A 16,313-nucleotide genomic window follows, 5' to 3' on the forward strand; every position below is an offset into this window, starting at 1 on the left:
TTGATCCCTGGGTTGGGAATATCCCCTTGGAGAAGGAAATGGCAACTTGCTCCAGTATTCTTGCCTGGGAAATCCCATGGACAGAGCAGCCTGGTGGGTTACAGTCCATGAGATCGCAGAGAGTGGGACACGACTGAGTGACAAACACTTAAATTATCTCTAATTTTCATATAGCCTTGATGTCAGCTAGGGGGTTTCCCTGCTAGGGATGGAGGTACATACAGGGGGATGAGGAAGCTGTTGACATTCTCACAGACTTCTGATTCTACCCATCTATTTTTGCTGAATTTCTCTAAGTTTGTTCATTTCACAATACAAAATAGGAAGATTGCTTATCATCTTGCCCTGCTAAACATGCTATCTCTCTATTCCACACAGCATCCACCCAGGCATGAAACCTGGCCTCTTCTTCAATTTACACATATATTATCTTTTCTTGAAGCATTCATATATGTGATAGATTTTTACTGAAATAGAAGGAAGGTTTATTTATGGCATCACAAATAATTTCAAATTAACACTGAATGTCTCATACTACCTGGCTTTCTCCCCATCCCCACCCGCCAGTGCATCCCACACAAAGATAGTCTCTCATTGATTCCTTTCCTTCTCACTTTTCCCTCGCCTTTTAGATTTCCCCCATACTTTTTTAAATTTTATTTTTAAATGTATTTTTATTTGAAGGATAATTGCTTTACAGTGTTGCATTGATTTCTGCCCTACATCAACATGAATCAGCCTTAGGTATACATATGCTCCCTCCCTCTTGAACCTCCCTCCCATCTCCCACCCCATCCAATCCCTCTAGGTTGTCACAGAGCACCAGGTTGAGCTCCCTGTGTTATACAGCAACTTCCCACTAGCTATTTGTTTTGCACATGATAATATGTATACATTTCAATGCTACTGTCTCAATTTTTCCCACCCTCTCCTGCCCCCGCTATGTCTATAAGTCTATTCTCTATGTCTGAGTCTCTATTCTTCCCCTACAGATAGGTTCATTGGTACCATTTTTCTAGATTCCATATTAAAACCTCACTTTTGATTCAAATATTTAGATATAAATGTAATAGTTTAGTCCTTATTCCTTAAATGAACTATGGACTTGCCTTTGCATATCCAGACTCATCTATGTATATGTTAAGTGAAATAAACAAAAAACTCTCAGAATCCACCCACCTTACAAGGCAGTAGTGGTTATAAACAGCAGTTTTTTTCCCCTAGTACTGAATAACACTGGAAGGATTGATGTTATCCTCATTTTATAGATGAGTAAACAAGCACAAAAATTTAATGACTTGTCCAGGATTTTTCATTTCATAAGTGACAAAGTCAGAGTTTGAATCTAGGTTCATTTGACTCCAAATCCTATGCACTTTCTACCAAACAAGACACTATTCAAAAAAAAAAAAGAAAAGAAAGAAATTGGAAAATATGTACTTTAAGACCTTCTGGGCTTTTGAAAGTAGGAAAACTGCTTTGAAAATTCATAGCATCTGAATTCATTTGGAATAGGGACATAGAACTTTATCATTGTGGCCCAAAGCTGCTGTTTAAGATGGTAGGAAATATAAGGTTTCAGTAATTTTAAAAAATCCTGTTTGATATGAGATAAATGGACATTTATTATGGTTAATTAAATTGTGTCTTTCAGCATTTACTTATACACTGACTTTTACCTTATAAATATTTATTAATCCTTTCTACCTCTTTTATCATATTTGTTTAAAAATTTTTTTCTAATACCTGCTATTTTTTATTACAGAGACAGTTAAAGGCAGATGCTAAAAAAGCTATTGGAAGGCTTCAACTCCGTACACTGAAGCAAGGAGACAAGGTGCATTTATGACTTTTAAATGCTGTTTGTTTTAAAGCAGTGCTACCAATCCATTTTTTAAAGTTCATGTTCTTCCAAAGTATGATTTTAATTGGAATTTATAAATATAACTGATTTTTTAAATCTATTTAATGCTGGAGGTTGGCTGAATAATGACCCCCCAAGGACATCTAGGTTTTTTTTAATCCCTGGAGCCTGTAAATGTTATCTTATATGGCAAAAAAGACTTTGCAGATGTGATTAAGTTAAGGATCTTGAGATGGGAAAATTATCCTAGATTATCCAAGTGAAAGTGAAGTCCCTCAGTCATGTCCAACTCTTTGCGACCCCATGGACTGTAGCCTACCAGGCTCCTCTGTTGGATTTTCCAGGCAAGATACTGGAGTGGGTTGCCATTGCCTTCTCCAGGGGATCATCCAAGTGGGGCCTAAATATAATCACAGTGTTCTTATACGAGGGAGGAAAGAGGAGATTTGACAGTGAAGTAGGAAATATGACAATGGAAGTAAGAGATTGGATGGTGCAAGAAATGGTCCATGAGCGATAACACTTAAGAATAGAAGTCTGTGTCATTTTAAGCCACTAAGTTATTGTAATTTGTTATAGCAACAACAGAAGATGAATATAGTACTTAAGTACAACTTTACTTGAACATAGATGTTCAGATTCAGCACAGTTGAAAAGTACCATTGATGTTTAAAAACCATATTAAAAACTTGCTATAGAGGTTTGTACTACAATGAAAATATAGCTATAGAACTTAACTGAAATAAAAAAAATACAATCTATAATAGCACCAAAACCATTGTATACTTAGGTATACATCTTATAAAATATGTATAAGATCTATATGCTGAAAACTGCAAAATATCAAAGAAAGAAAGAAATCAAAGAAGACCTAAAGGAATGGGGATATACCATGTTCATGAGTTAGAAGACTCTTCCCAAACTAATCTAAAGATTCAATACAGTTTGAATCAAAATATTAGTTGCATCTTTTGTAGAAATTGACAAGTTGATTCTGAGTTTATTTGGAAAAGCAAGAGAACTAGAATAACCAAAATAATTCTGATAAAGAACAAGTTTGGATGACTAATGTTTCCTGATTTGCATAGTTTTTTTAAAGTTACAGTAGTCAAGAAGGTATGGTATTAGAAAAAGGCTAGACCTTTAGATCTTTGGAACAGAAGAGACAGTCCAGAAATAGACCTACATATATAGGATCAATTGATTTTAGACAAAGACGCAAAAGCAGTTAACAAAAAAAAGGACAGCCATTTGTTGGCTCACCATAAACAATGACTGAATATCCATATACAGAAATAATGAAAAATGAACCTCAGTCCATGCTTTATACCCTCTGTAAAAATTAACTCAAAATGGACCACAGACTTAAATATAAAACCTAGAACTATGAAGTTTTATAAGAGAACTTTGGGAAAAAATATCTCTGTTGCTTGAGTTAGGCAAAAATTACTTAGATATGATACCAGAAACAAGTCCATTAAAGAAAAAAAATGAGAAATTTGACTGTTAAAATTGACTTTTGCTCTTTGAAAGACACTGTTAAGATACTGAAAAGATGAGCCACGGACTTGGAGAATATATTTGCAAATCCATATCTGATAAAGGACTGTATCCAGAATATATAAAGAACTCTCAAAATTCAACAAAAGAAAAAGCAACCTAGTGTAAAAATGGGCAAAACAGACATTTTACCAAAGAAGTATATGGTTGGCAAAGAAGCACATAAAATGTTGCTCAACATCATTCATCATTAGGGAAGTGCAAATTAAAACCACAGTGTGATACCCACAGGACATTTATTAGAATGGCTAAAACCAGTTGAGCCTACAATACCAATAGCTGGTCAGATGTGGAACAGCTGGAACTTTCATGCATTTGCTGGTGAGAATGCAATATACAGCCAGTTTGGAAAATGATGTGGCAATTTTATGAAGTCAAATATATACTCTCCAAAGAACCCAGCAATCTCACGGCTAAGTGTTTACCCATTCATGTGAAAGCTTGTTCAAAACTGTTCAGGGAAGCTTTACTGATGATTACCCAAAACTGAAAAGAAGCCAAATGTCCTTCAGATGGTGAATGGATAAAAAACTGTGGTACATCTATATTAAAGAGTACTACTTAGCCATAAAAACAGCAGAACCCTACTGATGTATTCACCAACAGGGATGAATTGTAAATGTGTTAAGTAAAAGAAGCCAGACTCAAAGGCTATATAATACACAATTCCACTTATAAGATACCCTGGATAAGCCAAAATGGAAGGCACTGAAAAACAAATCAGTGGGTAACAGAAGATAGAGGTAAAAGGAGGGGGTTAATTACAAAGGGATATAGAGGAATTTATTGGAGTACCAGGACTATCCTGTGTCTTGATTATGGTGGGGATTAAGTGACTGCATGCTTCTCCAAACTTGCAAAACTGTTTACTCAACATTTAGAATGAATTTAACTTCATGTGAATTATACCTTAATTTTTTTAATGGAAAAGCATAGCCAAAGAACTTATGCTGCTGCTGCTAAGTCACTTCAGTCATGTCCAACTCTGTGCAACCCCATAGACAGAAGCCAACCAGTCTCCCCCATCCCTGGGATTCTCCAGGCAAGAACACTGGACTGGGTTGCCATTTCCTTCTCCAATGAATGAAAGTGAAAAGTGAAAGGGAAGTCGCTCAGTCGTGTCCGACTCTTAGCGACCCCATTGACTGCAGCCTACCAGGCTCTGTCGTCAGTGGGATTTTCCAGGCAAGAGTGCTGGAGTGCGGTGCCATTGCCTTCTCTGAAAGAACTTATGGCACTGTGTATTTATTTATTTATTTCTGCCGTGCTACATGGCTTGCAAGATCTGAGTTCCCCGACTAGGAATTGAACCCAGGCTATGGCAGTGAAGAGTTGACTCACTGGAAAAGACCCTGATGCTGGGAAGGATTGGGGCAGGAAGAGAAGGGGATAACAGAGGATGAGATGGTTGGATGGTATCACTGACTTGATGGACATGAGTTTGGGTAAACTCCAGGGGTTGGTGATGGACAGGGAGGCCTGGTGTGCTGCGATTCATGTCGCAAACAGTCGGACACAACTGAGCAACTGAACTGAACTGAACTGATGGCAGTGAAAGCCCAGAATCCTAACCACCAGGCTACTCAGGAATCCTCTGCTTTTACTTTTTAAATTCTAAGTATTTTATTTTCTAATTTCAATTACATAATACAGTGTTACCAACTCTCATTGCCATGTATTATATTAGATCTTCAGACGTCATAGTTGAACATTTGTACCCTTTTACTAACTTCTCCATATTTTCCCCACTCCTTAGCCCTTGGAAACTACTTTTCTACTCTGTTTCGATAAGTTTGGCTTTTTTTAAGATTCCAGTTAAGTCTAGATAATTTTAAATTTCTTATTGAAAGTCATTTTAGTAATATGATGCTCCTTCTGTAGGAATTTAAGTAATGTATTAAATACATGTATATTCTGATCTTGCTCTGTAGTTTAGTGTATTTTTCTTATCCATCAGAATAACAGTAACTCTTTGCTCTTAGGAAATCGGCCCTGATGGAGATAGTTGTGCCGTGTGTATTGAACTATATAAACCAAATGATTTGGTGCGCATCTTAACCTGCAAGTAAGTTTGATTTTCTTTTATGTTGTCAAAAAATAGCTGATTTAAAAAAATGATTAGAGTGTAGGAAACTATTTTGAATGTCTCCAAATGAAGAAAGTGTTTGTTTTTAACTTCTTTTCACTTAAATACAGATGATTACTTTATTTTTAATATCATTGGAAATAGTATAAGGCTAATTATATGAAGTTTCCATAATCTGGTACAATTTGGAAACTACTTCTGTAAAAAACTGAGAACCTAGCTAGCACCACTGTTTATTGTGTGTGTGTGTGTGTAGCCAGCTTGTGCGGTACTGGATAATTTACTTAAAAAGATTTCTGCCCATCCTGTTGAGAAAAAAATAAAATCAATTTATGAGCACCTATTTGGAAGTCTTCATTAGCTTCTCATTATCCATCTCCTGGAAGTTATTCTTAACATTCTTCCCTTTTGCTATTAAATAATGGTATTCTTGGAATTTGTCACATTTCCTAAATTATCAGAATTATTTTGAACTCAATACTTTTGTCTATATTATCAAGAATGACTAACTGTACTATTTTATAGTTCAGTTCAGTCACTCAGATATGTCCAACTCTTTGCTACCCCATGAATCGCAGCATGCCAGGCCTCCCTGTCCATCACCAACTCCCAGAGTTCACTCAAATTCACGTCCATTGAGATGGTGATGCCATCCAGCCATCTCATCCTCTGTCATCCCCTTTTCCTCCTGCCCCCAATTCCTCTCAGCATCAGAGTCTTTTCCAATGAGTCAACTCTTCGCATGAGGTGGCCAAAGTATTGGAGTTTCAGCTTTAGCATCGTTCCTTCCAAAGAACACCCAGGATTGATCTCCTTTAGAATGGACTGGTTGGATCTCCTTGTAGTCCAAGGGACTCTCAAGCGTCTTCTCCAACACCACAGTTCAAAAGCATTAATTCTTTGGTGTTCAGCTTTCTTCACAGTCCAACTCACATCCATACATGACCACTGGAAAAACCATAGCCTTGACTAGATGGACCTTTGTTGGCAAGGTAATGTCTCTGCTTTTGAATATCTATCTACGTTGGTCATAACTTTCCTTCCAAGGAGTAAACCTCTTTTAATTTCATGGCTGCAGTCACCATCTGCAGTGATTTTGGAGCCCAAAAAAACAAAGGCTGACACTGTTTCCCCATCTATTCCCCATGAAGTGATGGGACCAGATGCCATGATCTTCATTTTCTGAATGTTGAGCTTTAAGCCAACTTTTTCATTCTCCTCTTTCATTTTCATCAAGAGGCTTTTTAGTTCCTCTTCACTTTCTGCCATAAGAGTGGTATCATCTGCATATCTGAGGTTATTGATATTTCTCCCGGCAATCTTGATTCCAGCTTGTGTTTCTTCCTCTCCAGCATTTCTCATGATGTACTCTGCATAGAAGTTAAATAAGCAGGGTGACAATATACAGCCTTGACGTACTCCTTTTCCTATTTGGAACCAGTCTGTTGGTCCATGTCCAGTTATAACTGTTGTTCCCTGACCTGCATATAGGCTTCTCAAGAGGCCGGTCAGGTGGTCTGGTATTCCCATCTCTCAGAATTTTCCACAGTTTATTGTGATCCACACAGTCAAAGGTTTTGGCATAGTCAATAAAGCAGAAATAGATGTTTTTCTGGAACTCTCTTGCTTTTTCCATGATCCAGCAGATGTTGGCAATTTGATCTCTTGGTTCCTCTGCCTTTTCTAACACCAGCTTGAATACATCTGGAAGTTCACAGTTCATGTATTGCTGAAGCCTGGCTTGGAGAATTTTGAGCATTACTTTACTAGCGTGTGAGATGAGTGCAACTGTGCAGTAGTTTGAGCATTCTTTGGCATTGCCTTTTTTGGGGATTGGAATGAAAACTGACCTTTTCCAGTCCTGTGGCCACTGCTGAGTTTTCCAAGTTTGCTGGCATATTGAGGGCAGCACTTTCACAGCATCATCTTCCCAGGATTTGAAATAGCTCAACTGGAATTCCATCACCTCCACTAGCTTTGTTCGTAGTGATGCTTTCTAAGGCCCACTTGACTTCACATTCCAGGATGTCTGGCTCTAGGTGAGTGATCACACTATCGTGATCATCTTGATCTTGAAGATCTTTTTTGTACAGTTCTGTGTATTCTTGCCACCTCTTCTTAATATCTTCTGCTTCTGTTAGGTCCAGACCATTTCTGTCCTTTATCGAGCCCATCTTTGCATGAAATGTTCCCTTGGTATCTCTAATTTTCTTGAAGAGATCTCTAGTCTTTCCCATTCTGTTGTTTTCCTCTATTTCTTTGCACTGATCACTGAGGAAGGCTTTCTTATCTCTCCTTATTATTCTTTGGAATTCTGCGTTCAGATGCTTATATCTTTCCTTTTCTCCTTTGTTTTTCGCTTCTCTTCTTTTCACAGCCATTTGTAAGGCCTCCCCAGACAGCCATTTTGCTTTTTTGCATTTCTTTTCCATGGGGATGGTCTTGATCCCTGTCTCCTGTACAATGTCACGAACCTCCATCCATAGTTCATCCGGCACTCTATCAGATCTAGGCCCTTAAATCTATTTCTCACTTCCACTGTATAATCATAAGGAATTTGATTTAGGTCATACCTGAATGGTCTAGTTAGGGTATAACAAAAAAATCAAGATCCGAATTACTATACTTGTTAGGTCAGGCAATATCTTAACTATTTTTTAAGTAAGTGGTATTGAAAATAGTTTTTATGAAGCTAGGGTAATGAGGCTTTTATATTTAAAAGTACTGTATTATGAAATTTCTAAGTTTTTATTCTGTAATTGTGTGTTTTAAAGGGGAAAAAGTCATTTGTTAAAAGACCAAGTAAACTTATAGAGTAACCTGTTAGTATATTAGGCAAAGCGTTGTTGCTATTTCACAACAGATAACCAGTTTATATGTTTTTTCCTTCCTTAGCCACATTTTCCATAAGACATGTGTTGACCCGTGGCTGTTAGAACACAGGACTTGCCCCATGTGCAAATGTGACATACTCAAAGCTCTGGGAATTGAGGTAGGCATTGCTAAACTATTTATACAAAGGAACTTAAGCAGTGTGTTATTTATATATCTTAACCTTCAGGAAGTTATCATCCTATTTTTAAACTATACAATGTGCTAGACTTATAGGTTATACCTAAAATGGGAACTACTTATATCATAGTGACAGTGAGATGCCATGTTGGACCACCTCTATTTTCCTACTTCTACCCCCTCGTCAAATGTACTTATTATGTGGTCAGAACTTGAAGTGATAACCCCAGCTGACTTCTGATACCCCTTGTTGTTTTTTACTATCTTACTATTGCATTGCAACCAAACTTGTAGTTAAATGAACATGTAAAGTTTGAGAAATATAATAAATATTGAATTATATTTCGTAAGTGAAAAAACTACCTGTTTCACAATACACACAACAGAGAGTCAAGGTCAACAGAATCTTCCTGACTTGAGGAGATATATAGATGACAGTGATTCTCAATACTCCTAGGGGACAGCATAGGAATTTGTTTTTTGAGTCCATTCCTTGTCTCAGGCATTATATTATGAAGTGTTCACCCAGATAAACATGTCAAATGTTGATGGCAGTCTGCCTGTAACATCTTTCACCCCATTGGAACCTGTTACTCCAGTGCTCTGGCTGGGACCAGCAAGAGATGTTTGTGATCATCAAAAAATGGATTGTAAGTTTCAAAAGTCAAGAAACCTTGCTCTAAGAAGTCACCTATGAAGAAACTTTGTAATAATATGTCAAGGAAAAGCATGTACTCTCAGAGCCTGTTAATGTGGTCAAATGCTTTCCACAGGTGGATGTTGAAGATGGGTCAGTGTCTTTACAAGTTCCTGTATCCAATGAAACTTCCAGTAATGCCTCTCCTCATGAAGAGGATAACCGCAGTGAGACGGCTTCATCTGGATATGCTTCAGTTCAAGGAGCAGATGAACCACCTTTGGAGGAACATGCACACTCAGCAAGTGAGCACCAGGCTGAGGGGCCCCAAGTGCCCCACAAATGATCCGCTGGAGATTAGACACCCAGGCAGCGTACTCCTGTTTTTTAGCATTTATTCTGTTCATCCATTCACACAATTAACACATTGCAGGTTTTTTGTAGTGATAGTGATGCAATGCAGGATGCACCCCTCTTTTGACTTAATATACACATATTGAAATATACCTGAAACAGATGAAATGCATTAAGAATGGGGATTATTCACAGAAGAAAAGATTTTTTTATTGGAAAGTTGCTCTCCAATGCATTTAAGTGTTGATTTATTAACTTACAGAGGCGAAGGACAAGTTTTCAACTTTAGAAGCCATTCTTTATTGCATATCAACCAGAAATTATGATAAAGAAGTTATGTAATGATAAAATATAATTTAATTTCCATAACCTTGATTTATACACAACTTCTCCAGAACCACCCCCTCCTTTTTTTCCCAGATGGGAAACTGTTTTAAGAACAGTGTGCTGCCACCTGTTATTTGCCATGAAATGAACAAACCTTGGAAACTAAAAGTGAATGTATTAATTTCAAAATAGTAATGCCATACCAGTAGAGAGATTTTAGGGAATTCTGTTACTTTTTTCCTTAGAGAAAACCCCTATACAAATTATTTTCTCTTTCTTTAACTTCCACCTTTGTCTTTTGGTTTTTGTTGGTTTGATAGTTTTTCCTCAGTCCCCATTTTGAGATGACCTGATTCTGGCCTAAAAAATAGGAGGAAAATGAAATGTCAAGACGACTTGTAAAAGTTGCAGCTTCCTATGACATGAACCTTTGTCCTTGGTAGGCTTATCAGTGCCATAGATACCATTTGTACAGAGGTCACGAGGAATACTACCATGCAAACGCAAACCTCATATTGTAATCTCATCTTTGAACATTTCACAGAGTACAAAGTAGTCATAAGAATCTTAATAATCTGTGTTTTATTCTACATATAATAGATAATCATTGTCTCTTAGCCTCAGATGAATTTTTGGTTCCTGTAACTGTGTGCTAATAGAATTCAGTGAAGAGAAAGGAGAGGGTATGGCATAATTCAGTTTAGCAGCATTGGTAGTTCAGTGGTAGAATTCTTGCCTGCTATGCAGGAGGCCTGAGTGTATGGGATAATTCAGTTTATTGCCAGGTCAGTTTAAAAGAAGAAGAAAAGTCCCAACCTACTATTTTGGTGTTCTGTTTTTATGGGGGAGGGTAGAAGGCAGAACAGTTTTTGCAGAGAATTTGAAAAGCAAATAAAATAACAATTCATATTCCTTCTCCTGTATTCTTTATCTGCATAAATGGTAGGAACACCAACCCAGGTGCCTCAATCCAGAAACTTAGGGAGAATCCTAGATTCTTCCCTCTCCCTTTCCTTTTGATTCAATATAATTTTTCCTTTAATCCATCTCCGAATTTCTAACCTTAATTCAACAGTCATAGTTTGAACCACTCTCTTCTTTCTGCCCATTCCTTCCACTCTTCCTCCACCCAGAAATTGGGGAAGTCAAGTCCAACTCCTGTTCCTCCTTTAAAACTTGCTCCCCTTTGAGTTTGGAGGAGAATGAAATACATATATATGGATGGCTGAGTCCCTTTGCTGTTCACCTGAAACTATCACAACATTGTTAATCAGCTTTCAGTTCAGTTCAGTTCATTTCAGTCGCTCAGTCATGTCCGAATCTTTGCGACCCCAGGAACTGCAGCACGCCAGGCCTCCCTGTCCATCACCAACTCCCGGAGTTCACTCAAACTCACGTCCATCGAGTTGGTGATGCCATCCAGCCATCTCATCCTCTGTCATCCCCTTTTCCTCCTGCCCCCAATCCCTCCCAGCATCAGTCTTTTCCAATGAGTCAACTCTTCTCATGAGGTGGCCAAAATACTGGACTTTCAGCTTTAGCATCATTCCTTCCAAAGAACACCCAGGACTGATCTCCTTTAGAATGGACTGGTTGGATCTCCTTGCAGTCCAAAGGACTCTCAAGAGTCGTCTCCAACACCACAGTTCCAAAGCATCGATTCTTCAGCACTCAGCTTTCTTCAGAGTCCAACTCTCACATCCATACATGACCACTGGAAAAACCATAGCCTTGACTAGATGGACCTTTACTGGCAAAGTAATGTCTCTGCTTTTGAATATGCTATCTACGTTGGTCATAACTTTCCTTCCAAAGAGTAAGTGTCTTTTAATTTCATGGCTGCAGTCACCATTTGCAGTGACTTTGGAGCCCCAAAAAATAAAGGCTGACACTGTTTCCACTGTTTCCCCATCTATTTCCCATGAAGTGATGGGACCAGATGCCATGATCTTAGTTTTCTGTATCTTAGTTTTATTTTGTATTTGTATCTTAGTTTTATTTTGTATTGGGCTTTAGCCCAATACAAAATAAAATATTGAAAAGAAAACTTGCTCCCCTGAGAAGCCTATCTTTAGTTACATGTGTGGCCCTACTGTCACTTCCACAGAACTTCTATCATTGCACTTATTGCACTGAATTGTATTAAAACCTTTTAAAAGTCCATTTGGGTAGGGACAGTGTTTTATTGTTCACTATTGTACACCCAGCACCTAGTACAAGCTTCCTCACAGCAAATACTCAAATAAGTGTTGAATGAGTGACCACACAGAATAGATTTTCCCATTCACACAACTAGAGAAAAGCCTGCACAGCAAATAAGACCCAACACAGCCAAAAATAAATACATAAAATAAAAAGAATAATAGTTTAACCCACATAAATGGTGTTTGTTTGCCTTAATAAGAATAAAGTAATATGTTTCCTGTAACTATAATATAAATTAGACAGAGATGTTTAAGCTGTGTGGAGTAGATTTGTTTCAACATTAGGAAACCAGAAGTTTTATTAAATATAAAATTAGCCCTGATTTAAAATCATGTATTTTAAGATAAGCTTCTGATATCTAAGGGAAGTATTTCTTTGTATTTTAGTTGTAATTTTTTATTTTACAGTTCAACTGTGGCCCCCAGTCATCATTATTATGCTGAGATTGTGAGATGTTCTAATTTACATCTAATAGTTTGTAGAAAAGTTACACATACAGAAATATTCATCTTTACCCTGCCTTTTCTTCACTTTTAGAAGCCATATGCTATTTCTAAAGTCAGTAACAGATACCAAAAACCAAACCAGTCTAAGAATACCCATTATAAAGTCAACAACCTATGTTACTTCCTCATATGATTGGATTTTGCTCAGACACTAAATGTTGGAGGCATGCCAAATATACAACCATCACAAGTGTGAGCACTCAAATAAATGGATATATAGAATTGGTATGGCCTTGGGGTAAAATCCTCCCATTCAGAGAGTCAGAGCAAAAATAAAAGTTAAGAAATTTAAGCTTAGTTTCCTAATACTGTATTATGCTCTTCAAACAAATCAAATATTAAATTGACCTAAACCAACATCTTTGAAGGTGAATGTGTTAGTGTGACTTGTGACTACTTAAAATGTAATCATGGATAGAAGTGGCACACTTGCCCATCCCTTTTATATATTGATATTTGGGGTTTCATAATTTAAGGGTTACTTTTCCTTCTTGGCTACTTCTCCTATAGTTTAGAGATACTGCTAATAGATAAATTGGTGTCTCAGTCATATGTCTTAAATTAAGAGAATATACTTTGCTTTGAGGGAGAAGGAGATAGCAACCCACTCCAGTATTCTTGCCTGGAGAGTCCCATGGATGGAGGAGCCTGGCAGGCTGCAGTCCATGGGATCACAAGAATCAGACATGATTGAGTAACTAAACTACCACCACCACTTTGCTTTGAGATCAGATGACAACCGTGAATTTTTAAATTGGTTTTGCAAAAACATTAGAACAGCAAAATTTAACATTAATAATAAAGTAGACTTGTCAACTGGAGGAGGAAATGGCAACCCATTCCAGTATTCATGCCTGGAAAATCCCGTGGACAGAGAAGCCTGGTGGGCTATGGTCCACAGGGTTGCAAAGAGTCAGACTCAACTGAGCACACACACACACTCACACACAATTATATAATAATTGTTTTGGCATCTTTCCTATTAACCACTGATTATTATGGTGATAGTTGGTTTAAATAGCTTCGAAAACATACAGTTGGTTAGTTTGTGCCTGTGTGTTCCATCATTGTGCTGAGTTATATTAGAGCACTTGTTTTCAAACTTAAGCTACCTTGAGTCACCTAGAGGGCTTGTTTAAACAGAGGGGAGGGCCTTCCCTGGTTCAGTGGTTAAGAATCCGCCTTGCAGCGCAGCGGACACAGGTTCAAATCCCTGGTCTAGGAAGATCCCACATGCTGCGGGCCAACTAAGCCCCTGCACTGCAACTTGAAGCCAGCGCTCTAGAGCCCATGCTCTACAAGGACAAGCCACAGCAACGCGAAACCCATGCATTGCAACTAGAGAGTAGCCCCCACTTGCTGCAACTAGAGAAAGCTCGTGCACAGCAACAAAGACCCAGCACAGCCAAAATAAATGAATAAAAGTTTATTTTAAAAAAAAAGCAGAGTGGCAACCACTAGTTTCTGACTCAGTAGGTTTGAGATGGGCCCTGAGAATTTTCATTTCTAAGAAGTTTCCAGGTGGTAATGATACTGCTTGTCCAGGGACCACACTTTGAGAACCACAGAATAGGGGCCCTAGTTCTTAATCCTTGCTGCACATTAGAATCACCCAGAAGAACTTTAAACATTACTGATACCTGGAATCTACCCCAGAATAGTTCAATCAGAATCCATGAGATGTGCAGCCCAAACACAGGTTTTGTGTTTTTTTTTTTTTAATAGTTTCAGCCTGACTTTAAAAATGTTTCAAAAATAGTAAAAAGAATGCCAATCACTGAACTTCTCCAAGTATTAACATTGTATATAACCATATACAGTCATCAAAATCAGGAAATTGTATGATAAAATGTTGGCAACTAAATTGAACTTACTCAAATTTCACCAGTTGACCCATTAATGTACTTTTTCTGTCCTAGGATCCCACATTGCATTTCCTCTTCTCTCATTTCCCCCCAGTTTTATTGAAATATACTTGACATATAACCAGAGAAAGATTAGTCACCAAATCTATCATCTCAAATAATTACAAATTGTGTATGTATATGTGTGGTGAGAACATTTAAGATCTACACTTAGCAACTTTCAAGTATTTACTACAGTATTGTTAACTGTAGTCACAATGCTATATATTAAATTCCCAAGAACTTACTCATCTTATAACTGGAAACTTGTATCCTTTGATGGACGTTTCTCCATTCCCCCCCCCCCCGGCTTCTAGCCTCTTGTAACCACCATTCTCTGTTTCTATGAATTTGACTTTTTAAAAAAAGATTCCACATATAAGTGTTATCATACAGTGTTTGTTTTTCTCTGTGTGGCTTATTTCACTTAGCACAGTGTCCTCAAGATCTATCCATGTTGTTGCAAATGGCAGTATCTCCTTCTTTCTCATGGCTGAGTAATATTCCTGTGTGTGTGTGTACATATCTATGTATCTCACGTTTTCTGTATCTGTTGATCAGTCAATAGAAACAGGTTACTTCTGTGTCTGGCTATTGGGAATATGCTGCAGTGAACATGGAGGTGCAGCTGTCTCTTCAAGATAATGCTTTCATTTCCTTTGGGCATATACCCAGAAGTTGGATTGCTGGATGATATGGTAGTACTATTTTTAGTTTTTTGGGAACATGTTTCCCATAGTGCTGTACCAATATACATTCCCACCAGCTGTGCACCAGAGTTCCCTTTTCTTCACATCCTTGCCAACACTCATCTGTTATCATTTTGATAATAGCTATTCTAACAAGCGTGAGGCAATATCTCATTGTGGTTTTGATTTGCATTTCCCTGATGATTAGTGATGAACATCTTTTCATGTACTTGTTGGCCATTTGTACCCACATATCTTCTTTGGGGTGCTTCCCAGATGGGTCAGCAGTAAATATTCTGCCTGCCAATGCAGGAGCCACAGGAGATGCAGGTTCAATCCTTGGGTCAGGAAGATCCCCTGGGGGAGGAAATGGCATCCCACTCCAGTGTTCTTGTCTGGAAAGTCCTATGGACAGAGGAGCCTGATGGGCTGCAGTCCATGGGGGCAAAGAGTTGGAGATGACTGAGCAACTGAGCATGCACACATGTCTTCTTTGGGAGAATATCTTTTCCCCCCCAAAATTTCAATTCTTCCCAGTTTTAAATCAGATTATTTACTTTTCTGCTATTGAATTGTATGAGTTCCTTATATATTTTGGGTATTAACTCCTTACCTCCCATTTTGTAGCTTGCCTTTTCATTCTTTTGATTATTTCTTTTGCTGAGCAGAAGCTTTTTGGTTTGATGTAGTCCCATTTGTTGATTTTGGCATTTTAAGTCCTTAATCTATTTAGAGTTCATTTTCATTTAAATTTATTTATTTTAATTGGAGGCTAATTACTTTACAATATTGTATTGGTTTTGCCATACATCAACATGAATCCACCATGGGTGTACACATGTTCCCGATCCTGAACCACCCCCCACCTCCCTCCCCATACCATCCCTCTGGGGAAGTGGTGTGAGATGGGAGTCTGGTTTCATTCTGTTGCGTATTTATCCAGGTTACCCAACACCATTTATTGAAGACTGTCTTCCCCACTGGATGTTTTTGGTTCCCTTGTCAAATATTAGTTCATCTCACACATGTGAGGCATATGAGATCTTAGCTCCCTGACCAGGATCCAACCCATACCCCCTGCATTGAAAGCTTGGAATCTTAATCACTGTACCACCAGGGAAGTCCCTATATACGTCCTTTATGTTTGGATATGTTCTTTCTATACCCAA

General features: G+C 38.0%; 1 protein-coding gene across 2 annotated transcripts in view; it reads left to right on the forward strand.

Moving 5' to 3' along the window:
* RNF128 (ring finger protein 128) overlaps positions 1 to 16,313 on the forward strand; it is a 98,761-nt gene that overhangs the window by 77,543 nt on the left and 4,905 nt on the right. For both annotated transcript variants that reach the window (XM_040265021.1, XM_040265020.1), the window contains exons 3-6: positions 1,766 to 1,837; positions 5,407 to 5,489; positions 8,406 to 8,502; positions 9,296 to 9,464. In XM_040265021.1, the coding sequence (XP_040120955.1) occupies positions 1,766 to 1,837; positions 5,407 to 5,489; positions 8,406 to 8,502; positions 9,296 to 9,464 (421 nt within the window). The remainder of the gene's footprint in view (positions 1 to 1,765; positions 1,838 to 5,406; positions 5,490 to 8,405; positions 8,503 to 9,295; positions 9,465 to 16,313) is intronic.

This window comes from Oryx dammah, unplaced genomic scaffold, assembly GCF_014754425.2.
Source record: "Oryx dammah isolate SB20612 unplaced genomic scaffold, SCBI_Odam_1.1 HiC_scaffold_23, whole genome shotgun sequence".
In the NCBI taxonomy this organism is placed as follows: Eukaryota; Metazoa; Chordata; class Mammalia; order Artiodactyla; family Bovidae; genus Oryx; species Oryx dammah.